At 43.3% G+C, this 16078-nt stretch overlaps 1 protein-coding gene across 1 annotated transcript; it reads right to left on the reverse strand.

Annotated features, from left to right (window-relative positions):
• Nucleotides 1-12865: 12865 nt before the first annotated feature.
• CUNH8orf48 (chromosome unknown C8orf48 homolog) lies at nucleotides 12866-15708 on the reverse strand. Its single transcript, XM_070407378.1, has one exon. It carries the CDS (start codon nucleotides 15584-15586, stop codon nucleotides 14723-14725), a length of 864 nt encoding a protein of 287 aa, XP_070263479.1. The 5' UTR covers nucleotides 15587-15708; the 3' UTR covers nucleotides 12866-14722.
• Between the last annotated feature and the right edge of the window lie 370 nt (nucleotides 15709-16078).

Raw genomic sequence — 16078 nt, forward strand, 5'->3', positions numbered from 1 at the left:
TAAACTAAACAAGATCGAGCAGAACCCTGGATGTCTCCCCCCATTTCATACATCTAATCCTTCTCTAGTTCCCTCCATCTCAGGGTCTCATCACCGCCCCTTCCGAGTTGTCCAAGTCAGTAACTATTTATCACCATGAGTCCAAATCTCATAGCTTATATTCTATGCATTTTATGTTATTCCTCCAAAATCTATCCCAAATCTTTCAGGTCTTTTGAATTGCCCTGTGACCAACCAAGTTCAAGCCACCATCGCCTCTGGCTTAGATTCTCCCAGCGACTCTTCCTCCTTGCAATAAAATAATGGAGGTTCCCATTTATAAAAAGTATATCAGATTATTTCATTCTCTCTTTAATATCTTCCTAGGATTTCCCATCACACGTTTTAATAAAAACTTAGCTCCTTACCTTAACTTAGAAAACCCACGTGCTATGAGCTGCTTCTTTTTTCTCTAATTTCATGTCATGTAAATTTTATTTCCTCCATTATGCTCAGCCACACTGACCTTTGAACCCCTCAAAGGCACCCATTGAATTGCTGCCTGGGGGCTATAATGAAGTAAATACTGGCAATGTTTGTAAACAGCATTGAAGAGTATTAAACATTTTTATTTTATAATTCCTTTCTGGAAATATCGGCTTTGAAAGAAAGTATAAACAGATTTACTAGTATATGTATATGTAAGTGCTAAATGTAGCATTTTTATTATGTTCATAGAAAAGAAATAAGCCAAATATTCAATAGATGATGAAGTAAATAAGTTTATGGCACTTTTAAATTTTGAAAGTGTGCATGAAGCTATTTAAAATTAATGCAAAGTTGAAGGAAAGGAACACATGTAAATTGTAAGTCATTGGGGAGCAGTGCTCCTTGTTGGAAATATAGAGCCCACTTGGAGTATTTTAATCAGAAAAAAAGTGTATACTAAAAAATGCTTTGGTGCCCCCAGAGTCTGTTAGAAGGCTAGAAAACAAAATCCTAAAGCTAAATAGCCAAACCCATTGCCCAACCATAGTATTTGGGCCATTTTAGTGAAAATGCTAGGGCCTCTTCCTCAGCTTAAGATGCTCAGAACTGAACACCCATCACTGTCATGTCCAAAGACAGTTACTTCCACACTATGCTGATCAGAATATGACTACTGCACAAGTGGCACCTCCTTACTTCTCACTTCTAAATACAAGTCTCACGCTGGGGAATCTACTTGGTGGGACCTGGGAGACATGGCTCTACTTTAGCTGCAAAGGAGCCTGGAGGTACAAACTTTATAGCCTCTACCTTGGAAAGGCAGGACTCATCATGTGGGGAATTATTAGGACGTAGGAAATATATTCAAAGATGCTGAGAGCCCACAGATGAAAACTATCCTTAACACTGTATATACAGAATTAGTGTCAATATAGAATATACATACATAGAAAAATTAGAGGGAAAATAAAGGAAAAGCATCCTATCTAATAAAGAGGGAATATACTAATTGGCCCTCATGCCATTGCAAAGATGACAGCGCCCACAGCCAATAAGGAGGGAATATGCTAATTGACTGTCCTGCCCTCAAAGATGGCGGCACCCACAGCCACAAGATGGCGGAACCCAGACCCCTCAGCCCCGCCAGGGCAGCAGCCATGCGGCAAGGCTGGGCCTGCCCCCAGGCAGGCCGGGCCGCTCCGCGTGTCTGCCTCCAGAGTCCCCCAGTCCCCTCAGCCCCCCAGCCACCTAGGGCCAGCCCGAGGCATGGGCAAGCCTCAGATGTCAGCCCCCCAGGTGCCCTGGGCCAGCCCGAGGTGAAGGCAAGCCTCAGATGGTGGCTGCCCAGCCGCCCAGGGCCTCCTGAGGCTCAGGTAACCAGGGCCAGCCAAGGCTTGCGCTGCCGGCAGTGGCAGCAACAGAGGTGTGATGGGGGCATCGCCTTTCACTGATGGCTGGGTCACTTCCCACCCCTGAGGGCTCCTGGACTGTGAGAGCAGGCAGGCCAGGCTGAGGGACCCCCCTTCTGGTGCATGAATTTTCATGCACTGGGCCTCTAGTGTGTACATGTATGTGTGTGTGTATATATATATACTAATAAAAGACAAAGATGCTAATTGACCATACCTTCGCTATGCCCCAAGCCACGCCCACCAGCCAATCAGAGCGACTATATGCAAATTAACCCAACCAAGATGGCGGCCGGCAGCCAAGGAGCTGGAGCAAGCAGGAGGCTTGGTTGCCTGGGCTATGGAGGAAGCCAAGCTTCCCGCCTGCCTTGAGCCAGCTGTGGCCTCTGCTCATGGCAACAAAGTTTCAATTATAGAAGATAAATAAATCCCAGTTACCTGCTTCCAGCCAGCCTCCACTGGGAGCTTGTGTGGCTGGGGGCTGTGGCCAGCCTGCAAACAACCATCAGCCCCTCACCCAGGATGACCACACCCTCATGGAGTGAGGGTCCCCGCTGGGGGGATTAGCCAGCCTGAAAATGGCCCTCAGCCCCTCACCCAGACTGGCCAGGCATCCCAGCAGAATCCCCCACCCTGAAGGGGCTGTGGCCAGCCTGCAAACAGCCATCAGCCCCTCACCCAGGCTGGCCAGGCACTCCTATATAATAAAAGGGTAATATGCAAATTGACCCTAACAGCAGAACGACTGGGAATGACTGGTCACTATGATACACACTGACCACCAGGAGGCAGACGCTCAATGCAAGAGCTGTACCCTGGTGATCAGTGTGCTCCCACAGGGGAAGCTCTGCCTAGCCACAAGCCAGGCTGATGGCTGCCAGTACAGCGGTGGTGGTGGGAGCCTCTCCCACCTCCTCAGCAGCACTAAGGATGTCTGACTGCAGCTTAGGTCTGCTCCCCGCTGGCAAGTGGACATCCCCCGAGGGCTCCCGGGCTGCCAAAGTGATGTCTGACTAAAAGCTTAGGCCCAATACCCCAGGGAGCAGGCCTAACCAAGCAAGTGGTCAACCCCGAGGGGTTCCAGACTGTAAGAGGGCACAGGCCTGGCTGAGGGACCCCCCCATCCCCGAGTGCACAAATTTTTGTGCACTGGGCCTCATATATATATATATATATATATATATATATATATACACACACTCGGGGGGGGGGGTTCCTTCAGCCCGGATTGCGAGAGGACATAGGCCAGGCCGGGGGCCCCCACTGGTGCAGGATTGGGGCTGGGAAGAGATGTGGGAGGTTGGCCAGCTGAGGAGGGACCACGGGAGGACTCCAGGGTGTGTCCAGCCCATCTCGTTCAGTCCCAATCGGCTGGACCTCAGCAGCAAGCTAATCTACCGGTAGGAGCATCTGCCCCCTGGTGGTCAGTGCACGTCACAGTGAGCGGTTGAGCAGCCTTAGCATATGATTAGCATATTACACTTTGATTGGTTTAATGGCTGACTGGACAATGGGACACATAGCATATTAGGCTTTTATTATATAAGATACACATATATTTTTAATTAAAAGAACGTTAGGTTTTTTATCCAAAATTTTGTTGTTTTCCATCACTTAAAAAATGCATGTTCATTGTTGAAATTTTGAAAAGAACACAGATGTATAAAAAGAATATTAAAGTAATCCCTTTAGACACATAGTAACTCAATACATTTGGTGTAGTTTCTCATTTTTTTTCAAAATCACTATGTCTACACATATATTTTTAGAGTTTAAATTAGAGTGGATTTAATTCTTTTATCTTTATTTTTTCAATATTTCTTTTTTATTTATATTTTAACATTTTAAAATATTTATGCAATATCTTATTTTAAAAAGATAACTAATCTCACAAGTATATAAAATGCACCTTATACCTGTGAGAAGAAAATGGAACATTCCCTATAGAACTGGGCAGAAAAAACAAAAATCTACAAAATAAGAAATTTGCAAATAGCTAATTACCTTGAAAAATCCTCAATATTCCTAAAGTAAAATAAGTGCAAATTAAAATGATTTTCCATGACCCAATAGTTGAGCGTCTGAGTAACACAAAATAAATTCAACACAAGTCAACACCTGAAGGTAACTTTCAAAGCGCACATGCATTCTATCCAACAAAGTGCCTGTCTCAAAGCTGTTAGAGAGAGGTGCTAACATTTCCCAGAAGAAGTGGAGAATCACTGCCCCTGACTGCTGTAAATGTAAATGTTGTTTCATTAGATCTCCCCAAACATTCTTAGAAAGATGTGGTTGGTTTGGGTTATTCAATTAGCTTCCTCTGTAATTACATGCCATGCAAACATTTTCATTTCGTTATAACTTTAAAGAAGAATGCATAAGCATGTCTGGACTAAGAATGGTTAAGTTTTATAAACTAACAACAGCCTGTTGTTTAGACAGATGAAGGATAACCTAATGAAGAATATGGATCATGTGGTTAAAATACAAAGAAAAACTTGGCAAGGACTGGCTTTGGTATTTGACTTCTCACTGTGCACTAGCAACTCATAATTGTTATCAGATCCTGTTTTATGTTGAGTGGATATGGTCCAGAACTGTGAAAAATATCTTCTCTTATTGGAATGTGAGGGCAATCTGACTCGATCTGTCACCTGGTTGACTGCCGTGGATAATCTAGCTTGTTAGACAGGTGACACCCCTCCCTTCTCTGTTATCTCAGAACTATATGCTTGGTCACCAAACAAAAGAACTTCCCTAAATGTAAAGCAAAAGAGTAGCCATGACCTCTCCCAGCCCCCATACTTCTCCTAGTCTAATAAATATCACTTAACCATGAGTCCTAAGCCTGTATCTTTAGTCTTTGTGAAAACATCTGCTGAGATAGTCAAGTAGTCATATTTATGAATCATCTTATATTGAGCCAAAAGTTCAAGGTAAATGGTACCAAGATTTTTATTTGAACTTTTGTTTAATACTGTTTCTGTCATTTTTATGGAATACACTTTAATTTTATTGCTTGATTATCCAGTAAAATTGGGGTTTTATATATACTATACCCTGGGCTATAGTTTTCTACAGTGGAGTGGATTTATAATTAATGCTCTTATGTGGGATGAACGTAGCAATTATAATTATCTAGTGCCTCCAAAAATATTAATCTTTGCCTCTGCTCTCTTTCCCTGGCTCTCAACTACTGTGGAACAAATATACTCACTTAGGTGTCATACACCAAATTCAAAATAATTATTGCCTTCTCATTCTGCCAAACTTCTCTTTCCTGGGTTCGCTCTCTCAGGTAATCCACACAATAGCTTCAGGTAAATGCCGTGATTAATAGCATTTTCTCTCCTTTAGTCAATTGGTCCCCAAGGTTTATTCGCCCTATTATCCCCAATCTTTTTCCATCTTTCATCTACTTTCTCTGCAGAAACCTAATTTCAGACCTTCAAAACTCATCAGTTAGGCTAGGACAATGAATCTTTGCAAAATGTACTTGTAATTAGGAGAACCAGAATTTGAGACAGACTTTTAAAACCTGGGCTCTTAAGCCCTGTTGAGAACAGAAGTAGGATCTATATAATAAAGGTTGAGGATTTTGAATTTTAGTATATTCTCAGTAGAAGTGATGTTACCAAAGTAGTTTTTTGTTTTACCAAATTAGTTTTAAAAGATTAACCTAGAATTACTACATAGAATGTATTGGTATAAAAGCATACCACTGTCAGGAAAAGGAAGAGTAAGTTATAGTAATTAGGGCATGACATGATTACTGTCTAGCTATAATAGTTTTCATGGGGAAATTTAGGGAAAAGGGTGAATCAGAGAGTAGATTACCTGACAAAATTGAGAGATAGGCGAACACATTATATTAGTTTCCTAATTGTTCTATTCAAATATCAATATACAATAAAATACTTCATTTTTTCTTCCTAGATATATAGTACCTACTGATTAAATAGCCATACTTGTAGGTAATGACATTGCCCAATTACAAATTTAAATTAAATGTCACACCAACCATCCAAAGCAAACCATTTGTGATATTTAAAAGTTTAGTTTTATGTTTGAAAAACACACCAATGCTTTGGATTCTATAAAGCTCTTCAAACATGTCTCTTCCACATTTATCATTTTGTTCAGCAGAGTTTTGTTTGGAAAATGTCTGTGATAGCCAAAAACAAAGTTCCAGATGGAGGAGGTGAAAATAGACATATGTTCCAGCTGTTTTTAATCACTCTTTTTTCTGGCTGTGGTTAAAATGAAAACACACCCTTTAAAAGAAAGAATCGTCACCCTTCAAATGTACGGGTTCATACAGTGGCCACTCACAAAATGTCTCTTCTTTTAAGAGTTGCATGTGTGCATGTACATGCTTGTGAGTATATGTGAAGGCATCTCTGAGTGTGCATGCATGTGTGAGTTTGGTGTGCATGAACAATTTCCCAGAGTAGAACTTCTGCACGTCTGAATGACTGCTTACATGTATTTCCAACTCCCTACTAGACATGCATTACATAAAATCCTAAATTCAAAAAATTCCTCTGGGTATTATTATGTTGAGGTGCCTGAAGCAGGTGGATCTTACTTATTTTTAGCAGATTTATAGTGCCTTTGAGTGCTCAAAATGAGCACTTCATTTTCAAAAAAAATGTTTTTATTAATTTCAGAGAGAGGGAGAAAGAGATAGAAACATCAATGATGAGAATCATTGACGGGCTGCCTCCCAGGTGCCCCTACTGGGGATTGAGACCACAATCCAGTCATGTATCCTGACCAAGTATCAAACCATAATCTCCTGGTTCATAGGTTGACTCTCAACCACTGAACCACACTGGCCGTGCAAGAGGAGCAACCTCCTCCTTTACCTCCTAAAATCCCTGGACCACCCATGATGAACACACGGTGCCCAAGGATTTCTAGTGTGGGAACCGCCCTCCTCCCTCGCACCCCTTGCACCGTTAGAGTGGCAATGGATGGCTGCAGACAGGGCTCTTCTGGAAACAAGTTCCCACAGGACCTGAGCCTGGGGTGCTCCGCGCCTCCTTGGGGCACAGGCTGCACTCCACAAGCTCAGCCACAGCCATCAGGATCCCCTTCCTCAGACAGCAATGTCACCTACAGGACAGAGCTCAGGCTGGGCCCCCTGCAGTACCCACCCACAGGAGAGGGTAGCGTCTTCTGTCCTCAACCCGTTGCCGGTTAACAAGGTGCAGAAGAGGTCACACCTCTCGGCTACCTAGAGAGACCACTGGGATCAAATGAGTGAACAGCATCAAAACTACCCATGATGGGGCCTCCTAGAGAGCTGCTGCTTTTCAGTCCTTGATCCAGACGTCCTCTAGAAAGAATGGGATACAAGGGTCAGCAACATCAGCTGAACTTTAGGCAGGCATCTTACCCTGGCCAGCAACTGGCTCCGTCTGCGCATTGGTACAGACTTTTGGGCCATTGCCAGTGGAACCAGCCACGGTCCTCTCCTGCCAGTGGTAGGAACAGCAATTACTTACCCAAGGTTTCCCAATTTGAAAAAAAATAACCATGGGAACTTCTTGTCTCACAAATACCCAAAATATACATCAGGATTACATATTAAAGCCAAAAAACAGGCCAGCCTCGCTTGATCCACTTTGGAGTTGCAGACATTAAGGGTGACCATTTCATTTCTAAAATACACAAAGCTGAGCCCCTGAACAAGGTGTTCAATGGAACTTTAACACCCCCTTACCAGTGAGGCTACAGGCTTCATAGGGCACCATTAGGCCACACATAAGCAAGTTAAAATTTAATTAAATGAAACATGCATGGCATCGTTCCATTATTAATCAAACATCAGGGGAATTATTATAAAGAGTCTGATTCCATCTTTGATGTTTGATAATTGAAAACTTTGAAGCCTTACCCTTTCGCCCCAGGTATGGACTGATTGATATGAAAACCCAGATGCGCCTTCCTTTGGTACTGGCAGGAATTTCCAACCATGTGAAAACCTCCAGCCCACAGTTAAAAACCTTCACCTCAATCCCACTCCCTAATCACAGTAAAAGCCAAGACAGTCTCCTTCCCTCTCTCTCAAGTCACTGCCCTATCTCCCCAGAAGCCCTCATTAAGCGACTGATAAACGTTTTCACACCTGCTCAGACACTGAGTGGGTCATCAGTCTTGACATCCAAAGCAAATTTTGGGTGTGATGACCCAAACCTATTTTCTCCTAAACCTCAATTCAGATCTCAACAAACAGTGAAATCATCAAAACTTGGCTTTAGGATTATTTAAGCCACCCTCAGAGAATTTTGCAATTTTCACTGTAATTTGAGTGTACTGCAAATTGGAAATTTTCTGAATTCTCTATTGCAAAAGGGATTATCAACTAAGAATAGTTGTTAGGCTGTCTTTTCCTTTTCTGTTTCTCAAATTAACTACTTGTGAATGTATTTTTCATCTGTCAATTCCAGAAAAGAAATGAGGGAGAGCCCATGCCCAAGTAGAGCCACAAGTCCTATTTCTTTGCAAGCTGTTTAGCTACGTTGCTACAGAAACAACGAAATTACTATATTAGGCTTCATCATGAATTAAACTAACATGTTTAAAATTGGAGGTATTCTGAGCTGGGTGTCCCAAACATTCCTAAACAGTTCTGAGATTGGAATTTGAATGACTCAGATGTTCAGGGCTGAACTTTCTTTTCTCTCAATCTGGCACATCACTTACTTCTTTTCAAGGATTTCATTATTCTTGTGTTTGTTAAATGCATAGATTTGTTTCCTGGTGCAGAATTTAATTTTGTTTGTTGGTTTAAAAAAATCTAGATGACTAAACGTAAACTAAATAGATGCATTTTATGTAATTCATATATTACAATTATGTAAATTAAATATTTGCATAATTTGGTACCAAGTTGCCAGATACATTTCTAGTGCATTGGAGAAATATGTGGTTTCTTAGCATCTGATCTGATGGGCTTTCCTTCCCAGCTGCACTGGAATCCCTTGGGTGCAACTATAAAAATTTGGGAGAAAAAATATTCATTCCTTTCAAATTTATTCAGAGGCAATAAAAATTATTTTCAAGCATCAAGAATTTTTACACCATTTAAAAACTGCAAAAGGTCATAAATTATCTTTAAAATTAATAATTGAGATAAAAAATTTCCATCTAAAAATGTGGATTCCAGAGAACTATTTTCATATTTATTCTTTTAAATGAATACTGTAGTGATTGGCTGCATACTTCCTGGAAAGATGTCTTATCAAAAAGCTTTTCACTGCCCAGCCAGCATGGCTCAGTGGTTGAGCATTGACCTACGAACCAGAAGGTCACCGTTCCATTCCTGGTCAGGGCACATGCCCAGATTGAGGCCCAATCCCCAGTAGGGGGCATGCAGGAGGCAGCCAATAATGATACTCATCATTGATGTTTCTATCTCTCTCTCCCTCTTTCTTCCACTCTGAAATCAATAAAAATATATTTTTTAAAGTTTTCACTAATTTCTACTAAGAAAAATTATGTGTATACATGCAAAAGTAAATTCAAACCATGGTGAGAGAGAAAATTTACAGAAAACATCTACACAAAGGCAAAACATTGACAAAAAAACAAAACAAAAAAACAAAACAAAACAAACAAACCAACAAAAAACAATATGCTAGCAGACTATTTTTTTCTTTTGGTGCAAAAGACATTAAATCTCACAGTTAGTATGCAATTATTTTTTCATCCATGAAAGTTTTGTATGCGGCACTGTACTAAAATAGAGACAAAAAGTACATTTGAGGTTACTAGGGCCTGGGAAGGAGGGGCAAATGGGGAGTTATTGCTTAATGAATTGAGTTTCTCCTTGGGGTAATGAAAAATTTGGGAAATAGCAACAGTTGCACAATGCTGTAAATGCAATTAGTGCCACTAAATAGTACAATTAGCAATAGTAAAAATGGCAAACTTTATATTATATCCTTTTTATCGCAAGAAAAAAAAAGGTACCAAAGAAAGCACATAGTGAATTATTTTTAGTGTTTGTATTTGCATAAAGAAACACTGGAAAACATATAAGAAACTAATATAAGTGGTTTCTTATAAGTAACATGAATAGTCAGCCATATACACTAATAAGTTTGAACTAGTTATAATACAAAAATTCCCTGTCCTGGTGATAAGTGGCCACTCCTCAATTCTCTGAATTTTCTCTACCTCTGCTTTTATCCCAGGATACCAGACTCCCCCAAGATCTAGCAAGTGAAGTGTTAACCTGGAAAAGTAGGGGTATGGCAAGCTAGCTTAGAATGAAGTGGGATGGTAACAGAGTGGAAGGGCAACTTTACATACTAAATCTTTAATATCCTTTTGACTTTTGAGCCATCTAATCTAATAATAGACAAACATGGTAATTGACCATACCTTTGCTATGCTTCCCATTGGCTAATCAGGGCGATATGCAAATTAACCGCCAACAAAGATGGTGGCTAATTTGCATACTGCAGGCAGGGTAGGACAGTGCAAGCCACCATCCAGGCCCCCGTGTGTGACCCGGGGGTGGGCAGGGGCTGGGGCAAAGGCAAGTGATGCCGATCACTTTGCCCGAGCCCTCGCCCGCCCACCGGAGACACGCGGGGCCCACTGAGAGAGAGAGAGAGAGAGAGAGAGAGGCAGAATTTGGCATCCCGCATCCCTCCCTGATTGACCACTGTGATTCCAAGCCAGCGAGGGCTGCCTTCAGGCCGCAGCTCCAGGTCCCTCACCCCCACCCCAGGCCTGAGAGCACAGTGCTGGGCAGGGGCACTCAGGGGTTCAGGAATGCAGTGCAAGGGGCCGGCACAATGTGGGGGGGGGCTGTGTTTACACCGCCAAGTTCCCCACTTCTGCCCTGGCCTGCGCATGCCTCCTCCTTCCCTTCAGAGGCCCAGCTCCTGCCTACATGCTTGCTGGGCAGGCCCAACTGCACTGGGGAGTGAGCCATGGTGATCGGGATGGCCACTTCCTGGGATGGGACAGCCAGACCACGGCGATTCATGAGGGCGGTGAGGCCCGTGGGGCATCCACAGCCCTCGGGTGGTGGGGGTGGCTGGCCTAGCCCAGTCTGGCTTCAGTAGGGCCAGTGGGAGCCCGAGGCCACCCCACCCACCACAGGTCCCAGGTGGATGGTGGCTCAGTGGAGAACAGTGTCTCCATGCATGGTGCCCAGGGGCGGCTGTGAGCTGCTGCAACCCTGCCCCATGCTTCAGGGAGGGGGAGAAGGCTCGCAGCCACCAGCACCCTAGGCTGCACCACCTGTGCCTCAGCCTGCCAGGTTGGCAGGGTCCAGAGCAGGTGAGCTGCTCCCTTCCCCCAGTGGTAGAACAGGGAGGAGAGCACTGGGTGCAGGGAGGGGACCTCAGCTGGGATCCTCCTGGTGTGAGGAAGGGGCCCAGCCTGGGCCCAGTGGGGAGCTTAGGAAGTCTGGCTAAGCAGGCACTGGTTCATACCAACTCTTACTCTGCCATCTTCCTCCAGCTCTTCAAGCTAGCCCCCCTGCCCCACCTGTCCGGGGGAATGGGCTCTGGGTGACCTCCCTGAGCTCAGACTATGGACCCAGAGACCTCAAGGAAGAGTGCCTGGCCGGGCCGGGCAGGGGCCGGTGCAGAACTATTAGGGCAGAGTTGCTTCGGTGTCTCCGTGAAGTTTGCAACTGACCCAAGGAGGAAACCCGAGAGGGGAAAGGCCGGGAGGCATGAATTGCCAGCACTTTAGCCACTTGAAAACAGCTCCACTTGGAATGTGAGGTGGTTGTATGTTCAGCTGAGAAGTGAGGGGGCTGAACTCCACCGTCGCTGGGCTCCTGTCAGTCCGAGGCCCAAGCGTCCACCACAACAAGGAAAGAACAGAGCGAGGGGCCCGGAGGAAGAGAGGACAATTGAAGAAAACCGTGTCTAGACTTTCCCCAGCCCTCTCCTTCTTTCTGCTGCCTACAAGAGCCCCAGGCCTGGACACAGTTCTGTCTCCACCTTTTAGTCCCCTATTCTCCAACCACAGAGGAAAGAAATAAGGAAGGAGTCTGTGCTGCCTTCAGAAAGTATCTATATACGTGATCAGCCAGTTGCCTTCCACAGAGGGAGGCCAGACTGCGGCTTAGGCCCACTCCCCACAGGGACATCAGTAGGACATCCTGTGAGGGCTCCCAGACTGTTAGAGGGGGCAGGCTGGGCTGAGGGATGCCCCCCGAGTGCACAAATTTTTGTGCACTGGGCCTCTAGTCTATAATAATAAAAGCATAATATGCTAATTAGATCAAACAGCCGGATGACCTTCCAGACGAAGCTGGGGCTGCAAGGGCCAAGCCTCTTGCACGAATTTCATGCATCAGGCCTTTAGTGTAAATATATTATTCATTTTATAATAAAAAAATTTTTTTAAATATATTTTATTGATTTTTTACAGAGAGGAAGGGAGAGAGATAGACAGCTAGAAACATCAATGAGAGAGAAACATCGATCAGCTGCCTCCTGCACATCTCCCACTGGGGATGTGCCCGCAACCCAGGTACATGCCCTTGACCAGAATCGAACCCGGGACCCCAGTCCACAGGCCGACGCTCTATCCACTGAGCCAAACCGGTTTCGGCATCATTTTATAGTAAAATTTAAAACTAAATAAGGAAGAGGATGGGGAGCAGTAAGAGAAGGGATAATTGAATATGGGGAGGGGAAAAAGAGGAGTCCACCTGCTGGAAAAGGCAATTAAGAGAATTTTAACAAAATGAATGTGTACTTGTAAACCACAAGGAGCTCAGGGAATTACAAGTCTTATAGAGAGCTTTAATATAGAGGCGGAGAATAGAAGATGAGGTTATGTAGGTAAATTTGTGCCAGGTATTAAAGAACCTCTTTGTGGTCTTAATCAATTTAAACTATTCCTATGGTACTGATTAATCATTTAGTGAGTGTTTTTAATCAGGAAAATTGAACAGATTTGTATATTAGAAAAATAATTCTGACAACTAAATGGAGAATGCACTGAAGAGAGAAACTAGGAGTGGAAGTGGTAATGAGATGAAAATAAGAAGGCATGGTCAGAAAATATTGAAGAAGAAAGAGCTAATGGTCTTTGCCGAAAGAATAGTTAACTTGGGGTTTTAGTTTTTAAAAAGGAGGAACAAAAGATGACTATGACTTCTAGCTTAGTTGACTAAATGAGTACATTGTGACCTTTAATGGGGGAATTCTAAATGGCAACTATTCAGAATTTTGATTATGTGAGATGCCAAAGATAAAGCATGACATAATGTGTAGTTCAAATAAACAGTTACTATGCAAATGGTAATTATTTGATTTCCATTTTACTTGACTGACTTCATACGAGGGAATATGCTAAGTTTTGTAGGAGAAAGTATTTTTATACATAAATGAAAATCTAAAATCAAATAGTATTGGAATGTTATAAAGACTATTATAACTCATTTTCACAAATTTCTTTTCGACTGGGATAGCTTAGTTGTTAGGCATGAGGAAAAATAGCCTCTAGGTATTGTTACAAATTATAGGATTTGTATTTTTATAGAAAATGAATTTCTCAGAATGCCAGCTAACACTTTTTTCAATAAATGTTTTCAAAATGCCATGGTATTTTCAGGGATGATATTATTTCATCAGAATGGAAATTAGAATGAATAAGAGAAGTTTCATAAAATATGGCCCCCAAAATGGCTTTTTAGGTAATTTATTCAAGCATTCTTCCCTCAATTATACATATACCTCCACTTTCCCCCTGTCTTTTCCTCCACAGCTGAACTTCAAGAAGTAGTCTATATTCATATTTTTCATGTCCTCACATTTATTCCTCAACTTACTTTGCCTGTCTGGCCAATTTCTGTAAGTGAAATGGCTGTTGCTAAGATCAACAGAGCCCAAGGACATGACTAAATATCTCACATAAATTCTCTGTTGCACTTGCATGCTTAGAAAACCCATCCTTCTTGATATTTTTCTCTCTTTGCTCTCTGTGACACTACACAATCCTGGTTTCTTTCATCCTTTTATGATAATATCATCTAAACCTTTGGTGGCTTATTCTCCTCTATTCAGCCTTTAATTGCTGAATTTCTCAGGAGTTAGTTATACCTCTTATTTACTTCTCACCCTCCTCTTCCCAAAGAACTTACATCTATGACTTCAATTTCCAACTACATGCAATGATCTGTGGCCCCTTCCCTTTATTTCAAATATACAGGTCAAACCTGTTCTCCAGACTGCAAGCACAAACAACCAATGTTTCTCCACCTCTCAAAGTGGACGTCTCAAATATATCTCAAACCAGTTATGTCCAAATAATCACGCTGCTAATCACTTCCATCAAACATGATCCTCCTCTAATGTTTCTATATACAATTTAATGAAATTATTATTCATTCAGTACACAAGTCAGAAACTCGGTAACACTTTTAACATTTACCTTTCATTCGATCCCCATACCCATTTCTTCACCAAGACTGTCAATTATTACTTCCTTAAGTATCTCTTACATTTCTGTACTTCTATCTGTGCTGTCAAAACCCTAGTTGAAAACTACCAGCATCTCTCTCCGGGATTGTTGTAAAAACTTTGTAACGATTCCAACTACCATGTTGCCCTCTATAATCTGAAAAACACACCGGATCAAAAGTTCTTAGTCCTCAAATCTGTGAAGGAAGCATAGTACATTTTTAAGTTAGTTTCCAAAGTGCTTGTAGAAATTATGACCATTATTCAAATACACAACAAAAACATCTATCCACGTTACACATTGTCATCAATAAACAGCATCTCCTGTTTGGTTGGAGTCAGTGGTTTGAGAGGTGGAAGAGCAAACAGTGAATGACAAGCCCTATTTCCATTCCGCTACATCTTCTGCTCTGGATCTGACCTTTCAAAACCAGACTCTCTCTTCTGGCTTTTCTCATTCAGCCTTTTCCAGATCATTCCGGGGTCATCTGAAAGCCTGGGAAGGCCCCGATGCGCTTCTCCAATAAAGGTAAGGAAGTCTTTAGTATGAAGATGTTCATCTATTTTCTCTTGGAGGAGAAGTGACTCCAGTAAAGTCTTCTTTCGTTTCAGGAAGGCAGATTGAGCCAGTTCTGCTCTTTTTCTGTTACAATCAGGGCACCTAGAAGGAACGTGTTGCCTAACTGTTGCCGCCTGTTTTAGTGTTGCCATCACGTTTTTTAAATGGATTCTGTTCACAAGCTCGTCGGGGGCAGTACAGTTGATGGCATCCATCTCTGAAGCCTCTGCATCCGTTCTAAGCTGCAGCTTCTTATGTCTGCTGCTCCTCTTCCCTTTAGAGGTTGCTCTGTGATGCATCAGGTTTACCTTAACGGTGCAAAAAGTCTGCAGGGCATGCATTTGTTCATCAGGCACCGGAGTGATTTCTGTTTGAGGGCGAGTGTCTGGTTGGTACCCTCCAGAGTTAGTTCCTTTCCCCTTGAGGTAGTTGATTCTTTTCTGACTAAATCTCTTTTCTGAAAGCTCAGATTGTTTATCTTGACATTCCAAGCGTGCAGTGGGCTCTCCACTCTCAGGTTTGCCCCCAGACACCTGAGGCGAGGGCAGCTGTCCTCCAGGGGAACTGAATGAACATGAACTCTGTACCTCATCAGAGAAGGACTCGAAGGTCTCCTGAGAAAGGTCGTCCATGGCCCTGATGTCCGTTTGGGCCAATTCACGTGGCTCCTCGGGTTCCCCAGCTTCTAGGCGGTTGGCCATCACAGGGCATCAGACTCGGCTCCTCATCTGCTTTGCTTTGGTCAAGACTGGCTCAGAAACTAGTCAGGCCTGAGCCAGGGAGCACCGGACCCTGTGGGATTCCGCAGCTCAGCCCGGCTCCTCTTCCGGGCCGCGGGTGAGGGGTGACGCCTTTTCGCTGCCTTGGCAACGTGCAGGGCGGGCATGCGCACTGGGTCCCGGCGCAGCGCTCCTCCCCTCCCCGGGCCCCACTGCGCAGACTCCGCCTCTCCAGGTCTCGCACGGTTGCGCAGCGCTTTCTCCCTTGTCTCTGCGGCTGTTTTTAGTACAAAATCTAATAATCCTTGAAAAAGGGTGCAAACACCCTTTCCTCGGGGTTCAAAGAAGAGCACGTATGTGAGTCCAACAGGGAAAGGCAGTCTCCGACTAACCCGAGAAAGTAGTCCCCCCCAAAATAAAAATGATTTAAATTATTAAAAATAAATAAATAAAAATCCCTGCTGGCCAGAACGC

Source organism: Myotis yumanensis, unplaced genomic scaffold (assembly GCF_028538775.1).
Source record: "Myotis yumanensis isolate MYYU_CA2020_CCGP unplaced genomic scaffold, mMyoYum1.0.hap1 SCAF_3, whole genome shotgun sequence".
NCBI classification, from domain to species: Eukaryota; Metazoa; Chordata; class Mammalia; order Chiroptera; family Vespertilionidae; genus Myotis; species Myotis yumanensis.

Bases quoted from the DNA above. Each gene is read 5' to 3' on its own strand.
- CUNH8orf48 (XM_070407378.1), bottom strand. From the start codon at position 15,586: ATGGCCAACCGCCTAGAAGCTGGGGAACCCGAGGAGCCACGTGAATTG.